This window comes from Tamandua tetradactyla, chromosome 8 (genome assembly GCF_023851605.1).
Source record: "Tamandua tetradactyla isolate mTamTet1 chromosome 8, mTamTet1.pri, whole genome shotgun sequence".
Taxonomy (NCBI): domain Eukaryota; kingdom Metazoa; phylum Chordata; class Mammalia; order Pilosa; family Myrmecophagidae; genus Tamandua; species Tamandua tetradactyla.
In genome coordinates this window covers 54882902-54896472 of record NC_135334.1, presented here as the reverse complement: position 1 = coordinate 54896472, position 13571 = coordinate 54882902, and the positions used below count along the sequence as shown (strand labels likewise).

Sequence of the window (13571 nt, the reverse complement as noted above, 5' to 3'; positions counted from 1 at the left end):
CCCTGAAAAAAAACCCTCCAGAGATTCAACAAATAAATGGGCAAATCCCACTTGCTTAGAACTCTGGAGTATGGTAGAGACCGGAGAAGGACACCACAAATGATGAATCAAAGAAAGAAAAAAATATCGGATAGAAAACATCATCCCAGACTGGTTGGTCCTCTTCCCCTTTCCCTCACTCAGTCCTGTGCAGCTTGGGAATTGTCCAGAGGCAGAAGCCTGCATCTCTCTCACCTAGGAAGCAGACTATAGAGGAATGCACTGCAGCAAATTAGAGCCCCAGGTATTTCCAGGCACAGGGACACAAGTCCACAGAGATCAAGGGCAGAATAAAGTCAGTGAGGAATGCTGTGTATAAAATGGCCCCCAGCAGGAAAAGAATGAGAGAGGCTATGGTAGAACTGTGTCTGCCAACTATTACTCTGGTTACTGTTGCCTGGACCACCTACTCACAAAATGGACTTTCCTGGAATTGCACATTTTTCTGAATTGACTGCATCTGACTGCCCAGGACAGAAGACCCTAATGGGGAAGAAACTGGAAGCAGAAAGCCTCACAGAGAAAAAAATTTTAATGGGGGAGTTAAATTGAACTATATGATGGTATAGTCCCAGAATTGAAAAGTATATGGGAAATGGGGCACTGAATGAGGGAGGGAACTTAAACAAATCTTAGGAGCTGGGGAGAAAATACTGCATGCAAAAACAGAAGAAGGGATCAAGATTCCCAGAAAAGAATAGAGGAAATAAAGTTTTCTCCTGGAGGTGAGACAATTACACAAAAAGTGCAATCTATAAAATTGTACCACATTTCCAGGACAATCAGAAGAAGAGCTGAGAAGAATTTCATCAGTTAAACTTGGACTATTCTAAAGATTCTGAATAAGTTGGACCAAGCGTCAAAGAAGAGACTTAGTGCAAAGACAATCAACATTAAAACCCTGGACAAGAAGAAGAAACTGACCTTTAGAGTTAATTCACCAAGATAATCAAATACCCAGAATGCAGCAAAAAAAATTATAAGCCATACTAAGAAACAGGAAAATATGGCTTACTGAAGGGAATGAATTAAACCTGCAGAGGTGACACAGAATTTGGAATAAATAATCCAAGAAGTTCAAACAAGTCTCCTAAATCAATTCAAGGAGATGGAGGAGAATATGGCTACAGAAATAAAGGGTAGTAATAAGACAATGTATGAGCATAAAGAAGAATTTGAAAGTAGAAAAAGAAATGTAACAGAAATTATGGAGGTGAAAGTCACAATAGTAGAGATTAAAAATACTCTAGAGGCAATGCAACAGCTGATTTCAACAGGCATAAGAAAAAATCAGCAAACTAGAAAACCAGACGCTTGAAAACATACAATAAGAAGAACAGAGAAAAGAGTAGTAAAAATTTAGCAGTGTTTCAAGGATATGAGTGACAGCACAGAACACAGAAACATGTGCATTATGGGTATCCTAGGAGAAGAGAAGGGAAAAGGGGCAAGAAAAATATTTGAGGAAATAATGACCAAAAATTTCCCAACTCTTTTGAAAGGCATAAATAGACATGTCCAAGAAGTGCAGCATGCACCAAACAGAATAATTCTTAATAGACCTTCCCCTAGACACATAATAATCAGAATGTCAAATGTCAAAGATAAAGAGAGAATCCTGAAAGCAGTAAGAGAAAAGTGACCCATTACATACAAGGGAATCACAATGCAAGGGAACTAAGTGCCAATTTCTCATCAGAAATCCTGGAGGCAGGAAGGCAGTGGTATGACATATTCAAGGTACTGAAAGAGGGAAAACTGCCAGCCAATTCACAGATGAATTCTACCAAACATTCCAAGAAGAATTAATAGCAATCCTTCTCAAACTCTTCCAAAAAAAATTGAAGAGGAGGAAACATGAAACTCATTGTATAAGGCTGTCACCCTAATATCGAAGCCAGATGAAGATACTACATGAAAAGAAAATTATAGACCAATTTCTCTTACGAATATAGATGCAAAAATCCCCAACAAAATACTTGCAAGTCAAATCCAAAAGCACATTAAAAGAATTATACACCATAATCAAGGTATGTAAGTGTGGTTCAACATAAGAAAACCTATTTTAATACACCACATTAACAAAATGAAGGAAAAGAACACATGATATCTCCATCAATGCAGGAAATACACTTTACAAAATCCACCATACTTTCTTGGTAAAAACACCTAGAAAAATAGGAATAAAAGGAAACTTCCTCAACATAAAAAAGGGCATATTTGAAAAACTCACAGATATCAGCATATTCAATGGTGAAAGACAAAGTTTTCCCTCTAAGATCTGGAACAAGACAAGGATGCCCAGTGCCACCATTGTTATTCAGTATTGTGCTGGGAATTCTAGCTTGAGCAGTTAGGCAAGAAAAAGAAAGAAAAGGAAGAAATGAAACTTTCACTATTTGCAGACGGCATCATCCAGTATATAGAAAGTCCTGAAAAACCTACAGCAAAGTTACTAGAGCTAATAAATGAGACCAGCAAAGTGATGGGTATAGGATTAACATGCAAAAATCGGCAATGTTTCTGTACTGAGGAGGAAATCAAGAAATATAATTTATGACGATTAAAGCAACTAAGTATTTAGAAATAAATTTAACCAAAGAGGTAAAGGACCGTACACAGCAAACTACAAAACACTGTGGAAAGAAATCGAAGAGTACCTAAATAAATGGAAGGATATTTCAAGTGCATGGATTAGAAGACTTAATATCATTAGGATGTAAAAATGATTTAAAGATTAAATTCAATCCCAATCAAAATTCCAATAGCCTAACTTTGCAGAAATTGAAAAGCCAATTATCAAATTTATTTGGAAGTGTAAGAGGCCCCAAATAGCCAAAAACAACTTGTAAAAGAAGAACAAAGTTGAAAGACTCATGCCTCCTGACTTTGAAATATATTACAAAGCTACAGTGGTCAAAACAGTATGGTACTGGCACAAGGATAGATATATTGACCAATGGAGTAGAATTGAGAGTTCAGAAAAAGGCCTTCTCATCTATGGCCAATTGATTATTGGCAAGATTTCAAAGTCCACTCATTGGGAAAGAACAGTTCAACAAATGATGCTGGGAGAACTGGATATCCATATGCAAAACAACAAGAGAAGACTCCTACCTCACACCATACTCAAAAATTAACTCAAAATGGATCAAAGACATAACTAAAAGAACCAGGACTATTAAACTCCTAGAAGAAAATGTAGGGAACCATCTTCAGGATCCTGTGTTAGGCAATGGTTTCTTAGACCCAAAGCATAAGGAATGAAAGAAAAAAATAGATAAATAGGGCCTCCTGAAAATTAAAAACTTTTATAACTCAAATGACTTTGTCATGAAAGTGAAAAGACAACCTATTCAATGGGAGAAAATATTTGGAACCACACACCCAATAAAGGTTTAATAACCAGAATATATAAATAAATCCTATTTATAGGATTTACTAACAATTACAAAGACAAACAATCCAGTCTATACTGGGCAAAAACTTTAATAGACATCTCTCCAAAGAGGATATAAAATGCTGAAAAATCACATGAAAAGATGCTAAAATCACCAGCTATTAGGGAAATCCAAATCTCAGTCACAATGAGATATCATTTCACACCCACTAGAATGGCCACTATTAAAAAAAAACAGGAAACTACAAGTGTTGGAGAGGATGTGGAGAAATAGAAACACTTATTCACTACTGATGGGAACGTAAAATGGTGCAGCCATTTTACTGTGGAAGACAATTGGGCAGTTCCTCAGAAAGCTAAATTTAGAATTACCATGTGACCTGACTACTCAGAAGAATTGAGAGTAAGGACTGGAACAGATTTTTTCACACTGATGTTCCTAGCATCATTATTCACAATTGCCAAAAGATGGAAGCAACCCAAGTGTCCATCTGTCAATCAATCACTAAATTGTGATATACACAGACAATGTCTATTATTTAGCCATAAAAAGGAATGAAGTCCTGATGCATGTGACGACATTGATGAATCTTGAGGACATTATGCTGTTTGAAATAAGCCAGACACAAAAGGACAACTATTGTATGATCTCACTGATATGAAGTTAACTATAATAAGCAAACTCATAGAATTGGAATCTAGAATACAGGTTATCACGAGATAGATTAGGGTTAGAGAATGGGGACTTGATGTTTAAATTGTACCGAATTTCTATGTAGATTGATTGCAAATAATTCCATTTGGAAATGGATGGCAGCAAATATTGTAAGTGTAATTAACATCACTGAATTATATAGGAGAATTTGCTTAAAAGGAGAAGCTTTAGGTCATATATGTAACAAATACAAATAAAAGGTAAAACATAGTACTCTATGACATGATGAACTCTATTATAGATGATGGACTATAGTTAACAGTACAAGTTTAAGAATGTTCTTTCATGAGATATAACAAATATATAACACTAATACAAGGTGATAATAACAGGGTGGCATATAGGAAAAAATACACCTAATGTAAACTATGGATAATCATTAATATTACTGTTTTAATAATCTTTCATCAAATGTAACAAAAGTAACTACTTTAAACAAAAAATAGTACAATTATAAAGAAGTGCTTATCATTAATTATAACAGATTTTTCACACCAATGCAAGGTGATGGTTTTGGGGTGGTATATGGGAACCCTGTTTTTTATGCATGATTGTTCTATAAACCCACAACTTCTCTAACAAATTTTTTTTAAAGAGGAAAGTACAACAACAACAAAAACTTGTGGAATGGTCCACTTAAAAGCCTGTGCACTTCATTATAGGCATATTTTACTTCAAACAAAAAAATTAAACTTGCTTTTATGTGTATTGCATTATTTAGGTGGCAGTGTACTGACATCTGATAAAAGCATGTATAGTAAAGTTTTGTTTTTTAATCTAGTCAATGAGTATTATAAAATTCTTTCAACTTTTCTGTATTTTTAATAGTTCATAATAAAATGTTCTGTACATGTTGATCTATTTTAAAAATTTTCCCAAGCACTAAGTGAATGATAAAAACATGTGTGAGAGAGATAGGGAGCAACTCTTTTGTTGGAAGCTGATTCAGTTGAGAAATTAATAAAATAATTATAAGATAATTATAAAAACAAGATTTAATTTCAGTTATAAGTTGCTTACTATGTAGTAAGCATTGTGCTAAGGGCTATACATACATTGTCTGATTTAATCTTTACTGGCAAACATTCTTAGTTCTGATTCCTAGTTCATTAAATTATGATAATGACCTTTAACTACCTCACATGTTTGTTGTGTGCATAAATAGGCATAGGGATGCACTTTGGAAATGATAACACAAAACAGATAGAAGATTACATGGTTATTTGGGAAAGAATAGGCGACATGATAGACAGAATTTCATAAAGTTGAGGATGATAGAAAATAAAATCATGGCATTAACAAGAAAAAGGTTAAACTTTGGGTGTTTGAAGCAGATATTTGAGAAAAACAACGTCTGAATTGTAGTTTGTCATCTAGAAATGCAAAGAGTGGTTCAAAGAAAATGGTCTATTGGTGAGAGTAAAAATTGAGAACACACGTAATGAATTGAAGTAAAGAAATAACAAGAGAGGCCGGAGATAAACAGAAGAACAGTTGTAGAATCAGTATTAAAATTTGTGAAAGAAACCGGGCCTGAGCTGGGCCTTAAATGAAAAGGACAAAACTAGATGTTAAGCAACCTCTAAGTGCCCTATCTTTGCTAGACACTTTAAATGTATAATACATGGAAGCTAACAGCACCCTAAATTAAACACTCAAAGTCTCATTTTCAAATTAATTCTTTAATATATTACAAGTAGTGACTTTCATATTTGATGGAAAAAATTCACGTTCTTTATACTTTTTTATTTTAACTTCATTGACTTTTAATATTTACATTTTAAATTTAAATGAATATCACTAACAGTTATAGTTCTCTCATTATATTATATACTACAACGTTAATCCCTTGCAAATTGTCCTTCCTGATGAGGAGAAACACTGAATTTCAGGACTGTTCAAATTATGCTGGTGTCTTAGAGACAACCGGGTGCACGACGTTACCTGGGACAGGAGAGGAAAAATGAAAGGATAATGGAGAGGGCATTAGTCCAATAGTCTTCACTTAAACCAGGAAGCTCCACTTCTATCTTCTTTAAATAAGTGGCTTTGATACAAAATTTATTTTATCAAGTCTCCTGGTTTAAAAAATAAAAACATTGAACATTCCTGCTTAATCCTTCTGAACATCACTGATTTTATGGTGAATAGGGAACTCTCATTTGCTACCCATCCTTCCCAAAATATTTTATTTTTAAAAATATTTTTTCTTCCTGTTTTGTCTCATTTTTAATCTATAGTGAATTTACACATAATTGTAATTCCAGTATATCCTAAGGTACTTACTTTACTCTGTATTTTATCATAATAGGGAGATAATTAACTTTTAAAAACAATTAGGACTTTTTGAAGTGCAAATGACAGATATTTCTTAGGAACAAGATTAGATAAAAAGGGAATTTACTGGTTTAGAAAGGATGAACAATCAAACTGTGGGAATGACAGAGATACAGCTGAGCCTTTGGAATAGGGAACTAAATACCCTAAAGTCTCTGCCTCTCTTTTCCTTGCTCTACTCTCTTCCTCTCAGTGTGCATTGGTTTCATCCTTTATCTTCCAAACTTCAGGAACTGTGGCCATTCTCAACTTCTGAGCCTGCTGTATCTCAGTTCCAGCACAGTAAATTATGAGTAATGATTCTGACTGACCCATCTTGAATCAGGGGTTCAACTGTTACTTCTCACCTAGAAAGTGAGAAGGCCTACCCTTTCTTTTGAAAGAAACTGCCCCAAAGTTGTATCTATTACTTCTGACGAACTTAATCATATAGCATAACTTGCTGCAAGGTAAGTCCAAGATGCACTCTCTTCTTTCTATCAGTACGACAAAATTGCTTTTTTTATAGAGAGTTTTCTAAAGATAAATTGCTCTTTTATAGAGTCTGTCTGCTTCTATATAGCAGATATTAAATGATGGTTTCTTTATTTTCTCAAATTGTGTAATCTATAGAATAGATTCTATAATTATATTTATATAGATTGTAAGCATCCTTCTTTAACTTAATTGCTAAGTGCCTTAAATATGCCTTTGATGGTAGGAATAAGATTTGTTTTTCATTGTGCTGAAGTTTTTAAGTTATTGTTGATGCACAAGAAAGTTTGATTTCTATACTTCTTATACAATATTCTTTTCTTTTGACTATATATTAACTAAACAATAGGTTTCCTAAATATATAACCATATTATCTATTAATTACTTCAGGTACTTTTTAACAACACTTACCCTAAAACATATTCATTTTATACTTTGGAATTTTCAAAAAGAAAGAATGCAAAAATTAAAATCGCCCATAATGTCATAGCTCAGACTAATCAACTCTTGTGCTTTCATTTTAGTCTCTGTGTGCTTTTTCTTTTACTTTTTTCTACATACGAAAAAAATATATTATCAAGCATATGTTTTGGTTAATTTCGTTTATCAGATAATGTACCTATCTTGTCATTTTAAAAGCCAAAAGTGGTTCAAGGTTTATAACAAAACATCACACCTTCCAGATACCACTCCTTTCTCCAATCCCACCTCCAGATCAGCTACTTCAACTCTTTTAGCAATTTATCCTGGCATGTATCTCCATATTTCTAATTAACAGGCAAACATTAGTATCTCTTAATTCATCAAGTTCATCTCTGGAATTCCTCCTACACTAAATAAAAATTTTAGCTCTCCTAAATTCTCCCCCTCCTCCCTTTTCTTTCTTCCATCTTGTCAGTATAGTAATATCACTATTTGGGATTGAATCCACATCCAGGATTTTTGTTATTTTTACTAAATAAATATGATTCACATTTGAGCCAAATAGTGTGCTATATATGAATACATTTCATTTCTTACATTATTTTTCCTTTGGAGTTAATAATTTGTTTTTCCCTGTTCCTTGATTTTAATGCAAAAGTTAAATAACAACTAATTATACCAAACTCTTTAACAAAACTATCATTGTTTTCCTTGACAAAATGCCTTATATGGATTTCACCTTACTGTCCCACAGCTACACTTTGGGCATCCCTTCACCATCTCCTCTAAGTCTTATAATATATTCATTCAGTAAATATTTTTTTAATCCTCTTGTAAGTTTCAGGCACTGAACTAGATGCCAGTACTGTAGAAATGATTAAAACATAATTTTGGAGGGGGCAAGGGTAGTTCAGTGGTAAAATTCTCACTTGCCATGCAAGAGACCCAGGTTCAATTCCTGGCCCATGCACTTTCCAAAACATACAAACAAACAAACCAGCAAAAATAAACAAACAAAAATTCAACAAATGATGCTGCAATAACCGGATACTCACATGTGTGACCCCACCATAGAATATACAAAAAAAAAAAATAAATAAAAACCCATGAAAACTATAATCTTGGCCCTCAAGAAGCTAATTTATATTAATAGAAAATACAAACGTAAATTAATAACTGGAATATAAAGCAATGGGTGAAATAACAGAAGATAGTGATAAACCTAAAGATGTAGTATATTAGATGTTTAATGCTTAATGATTTGAATATAAAACGCTTTTATGAAACTCATGGCAATTGAGGAGGTAAAGCTTGATTTCATGAAACAACTCAAGAATGGGTAAGGGATCCCCATACCCTTGAATGAGATAAATGGTGATGATGAAATAAGTACATCATTTCTGCAGTAAATGTGTCAGGTTACTAAAGCTAGATGAGTTCAGAAGTGGAAAGGACTTTATGGGCAGCAATAGTCAGGATTATTGTACCTTCACAGTGACATCTTTATATTGTTTGAAGCATTATGAATAATCAGAATGCCAGAAATTATTTCTTCCTCAGAATTAGTTTAAAAATATTGTTGATTAAAATCTCCTGTTTAAATCTGTAACCTCTATGAATACAGAGATTGTTCTAATGCCCTGGTTGTTTTTGGAAGTATCCTAAGATTACTGAGCATTTGTCAACATTATAGTTCACTAATGTTTGAAAAACAATTGAATAGCTGAATTACTGAATTTTTAGTGGGAAAACATTCTTATATAGATAAGCAGGATTGTTACAAGTTCAGCAGAAGGAGCAGTGAAAAAAATAGCTAACATCTAATTCACTACACTGTGCTAGTTTACAGATACTGTCTGTAACATCTCTCAAACAAGGTGGTAACATTTTTCTATATTCGTGATGAAGAAACTGAAGTTTAGTGGTATTAGGTTTAACTTTAATGGTATCAGGTATAACTGGTATTAATGTTAGTTAATAACTATTAGTTATTAGTATGAGTAATTGCTATTAATTATTAGTTAATAGTAATAACTGAATTAGTAACAATTAGTATTAATTATTAGTTAATAACTAATTAGTTATTAGTATTAGTTAATAACGTAGCAGTATTAGATATAACTAGAATAGCAGAGTTGACATTCAAACACGGACTTCTGACTTGAAAGTACTCTACAATAATGATGATGATATAGTGGTCAATGAGAAAGAGAGGTGAGGGGTATAGGAAGCGTGCGATTTTCCTTTTTTCTTTTTATTTCTTTTTCTGAAGTGATGCAAAAGTTCTAAAACTGATTGTGGTGATGAATACACAACTATGGAATGATATTGTGAGCCATTGATTGTATACTTTGGATAGACTGTATGTGTGTGAAGATATCTCCATAAAAATAAAAAATAGTGATGATGATAATGATGTTGGTGATGGTGATGGTGATGGTGATGGTGATGGTGATGACAAGAGTGAAAATAATGGGATGTCTTTCTATTTCAGATCCAAACTTTTTTCGAGACTACATTAAACCCTACTTGGAACAAGCTGGTCGAATCTGGCCTTGGCTCCTTGGGGCAGCTCTGGTAGGGGCTATCCTCACTGCTGTGCTAGGAGGGCTCCTTAACCTCCTGTGTCATCGCAAAAAGAGGCGGCTCTCTGAAGAAAAGCAGCCACTCCTTATGGAAAAAGAAGATTATCACAGCATGCTGTACCAAAGCCATTTATAAAAAGGCCTGGCTAATAGGGTGGGACCATAAAAGCCTGATCTCACTCCAACTCAAAGGGCTGTTCAATACCCAGTGGATATCCCTCCAGACCCCCCTGGTGTTTGCCTGTGGAAGTTAGTCTTAAAATTGCAATCTAAAACAAAGTGTGCCCCATCAAGTAGAACACACCTGTAGAACACACCTGTGCTTGCCTTGCTATTTTCGCTTAACCCTTTGACAGTTTTCCTCCAGCCTTTATTTCCAAGAAAAGCAATAATTGCTACATGTATCTGAATTAAAGTGTTCTTATATAGAGAGGTGGGATAATTTTATTTTTCCTCTTGACCATCTGATGTCATGTTTCTTTAATTGCCCTTTCTTTGATTTTAATGAAATAGCAACAAATCTACACTTACGGATTGCTTTGAGCCTGAGAAATTGATTTTTTATTATCCCCAGAAAGCATCATGTTTCCCTATATTTTACATTCCTGCTCCTAAATGTGTTAGGGACCTCAAATAGAAGACAACCTCAAGCTCCGTCCCCCATGGAAGTTCCCCATGGACACTAAGAACAAGGGTCCTGCCCTTATAACAGGCCTGGCTGAGTGCCCATTGCAAGGGATGTCCATTAAATCCATTGATGATGATAATAAGCCTATTAAAAGCTTTCTCATCTTTTAAGAAGAACATTATTCTATTAGAGATTTGTTTAAAATGCTACATTGGAAATATGAGAACAATTATCTGAATATAAACCTGTCTAGTTTTAATGAAAAAATTCATTGCTATTTTCCTTTACTGCTAAGACCTTAAATAAGAATGTACAGATACTTCCTCCTTTCTTTAAATTTTTGAGCCCAGTTGAATTTCTAGAAATAGTCCAACAGATATCACATTTGTAGCATAGCTTTGTACAGCTTAAAAGACTAGTACCAGTGGGTAGAAGTTTTAGGAGGCCCATTTTCATCCAGAAAAAGCAAAAATTGTCTAAACTTTACAAAACTGGACTTAGCTTGCAAAGTAATAAATGACTGTCTTGTCCTAGGAATTCTCCACATTTAGGGTTGGGTCAGTAATCTGACTTAGATTCTATGGAGAAAATTTAAGTATCCAGTCTACATTAGTACTTATTTAAATTGGCTCAGAGCTTTCCACAACTCCCTGCCCATTCAGAGGAAGGGCCAAATATACTCTATAAAAAGTTCCTATGACTCTGCCACAGTATGTAATTCAGGATGTTTCACCAGATTCCACCTCCCACCCTCCCTAACACATTTATTTGCTCTGTCCTGTTAGTTTATGCTTATCTGCTCAACATTTTCAGATATATAGTCAATTTGACTACCTCAATTTGTCTACTCTTTAGGAAGGCAGTTAAAGTAAGTTTCATTGACAATTATAGTGCGTTTAAACCTCGATAGTCTAGAATTCCTATAAAGTCTGAAGCATAGAGTTCAGATGATAAATGAAGGTCCTTAAAAATGATTTGACTGAAGAACTTGAGTTCCTGTAAAACCCTACATCTAGATAAACTGAACTAAAACCAAGACCATATATCTTTTATATAATCACATTTTTATTCCCTATTTGGATTTCAAACAAAAGCAAAAATCGTCCTATTGTACACATTGGTCAAGTGGATCTGGCTACTGTAATCTAGAATAAATAGAAATTTGCAACATATTGCTGAAGTAATGTCATTAACCATCAGAGATTACTACCAGCTAATAATCAATTTATAGAGCAATATTCATCCTCTAAGTTGCAGAAATTTTCAGGCTTATCATTTGCTAGCTATCTAATTTCTGTTTCATAGTGGGGTAAAGGCAGGAGAGGAATAAGAAGTGGAGCAGACTTATTGGCTCAGTGGCAGCCTGTCAGAATGGAGGACAAATACTTGGGGTTACATCCTCGACTTGGTACATAACCAAAAAAGAAGATTTTAAACAGATCATCAGCAATAGCATTTGCAGACTGGAATTGGAGCTAGTAAAGCTGAGAGTAAGGAGGAGTTGAACTAGTAAAGTTGAGAATAGGGAGAAATTGGATGGTCTGCATAGATTCTGGAAAAAGAATGACAGTTATTATGGTCACTTTTGGTCTCATCTCAGAGCACATTTGTGTGGGTGGGTCTGGCTCAGCTAAAGGAGGCCTGGGTGTGTTAGACACTGCCAAGAAATTACATGTGGGTCTCTTAGCAAGGTTTAATGTGGGAAGGGAAGTTTTTACTCCAGACTGGTATTTTTAATCACTTCTGCAAAGCATTTTGAATAAAAGCCTACCCAAGAAATTTTCACTGCTACTGACAGGGATCTATAAAAAGTTGTTTTTTTCTTCTATTCCAAGGCAATTCCTTATTTTATCAATGCACTTCAACATAGAATATTGTTTCGTTTCTCTAGGGGCTTAAGTTATCCACTTGTGTAGCAGCAACATCTGTGATAAAACCACCACAACATTAATTCCATGACTTTCTCAATAGGACGCCAAAATCACATGGTTGATATGTCAAGATACCTGGCAGTTTCATTAAATTCTAATCAACATTATATTCTTGGGCTTTGCTTTATGGCTTGACTTTTATAAATCGCTTCATTTTCTTCTCTGATCTTTTTTCATTGCCATGTTATAAGTCACATTTTGTCACAGAGAGAGAAATAAGCAGCTGCCACTCTTTTTGTTCCTCTTTCTGTGTTTTGTAAAAGAGAAAGAGAGAGAGAATGTATTTTTAGTATCCAACCTTTCCAACAAGTCGAATATATAATTCTCCATCTGTAGAAACAAATATGTGATGGGTACAAGTCATTTCAACCAGTGTCTCCAGCAGGCTGACAATTGGCATTGATGATGAATGTTTTTAAATAGGCTTTTCCTTGTTCATATGGGCTTTGATTGGTAGAAACAGTTTTCTTTGTCATCATAGAAAGGGCCTCATTTAGGCCACCTATTGTGAGGCGTCTGCTATTTTGGAGGGCATGTCAGTAGAACCAAGTTCCACTTCCCCCTGATGAGACTCCTGAAAGCTGCAGAAATGCGAGTAAAAAGAGGTTTGGCTTTCTTTTGAAACTTTGCACTGCTTATCTGCAAAAGCATTTGCTAGTTTGCACAACGTATTGAAAATAAAATTGCCTATGCCAACCACTGAGGGCCTGAAGGACTTTCAAACTGTTCTTGCTATTTAGAACTCTGCAGGAATATTTTTTAAAGAAAAGCCCTATTAAGCCTCTGTATCATCCATATTTATTGTATTGTTTTATAATTTCTTTTTAAATAGCAATGTAAGAAACTATTCTTAGAACTTTTATGTAATCTGAAAGTTCTTGTGTGTTTCATTTTCACAATCATAATATCTATACCCTTGTGGTTTCTAATTTCCTATTTACAAATAGATAGTAAAGATGTTACAACTTAGTGAGTAGTTATAACATTCCAAGAACTGTGCTGAGCAGTTCATATGCCTGAGCTCATTTAATCTTCACA

General features: G+C 34.4%; 1 protein-coding gene across 1 annotated transcript in view; it reads left to right on the top strand.

The window, feature by feature from the left end:
* The window catches only part of TYR (tyrosinase), a 98991-nt gene extending 88776 nt beyond the window's left edge, over positions 1-10215 (top strand). Inside the window, exon 5 of the mRNA XM_077112073.1 lies at positions 9884-10215. Within this exon, the coding sequence (XP_076968188.1) occupies positions 9884-10110 (227 nt within the window). The 3' untranslated portion in view covers positions 10111-10215. The remainder of the gene's footprint in view (positions 1-9883) is intronic.
* Positions 10216-13571: the final 3356 nt, after the last annotated feature.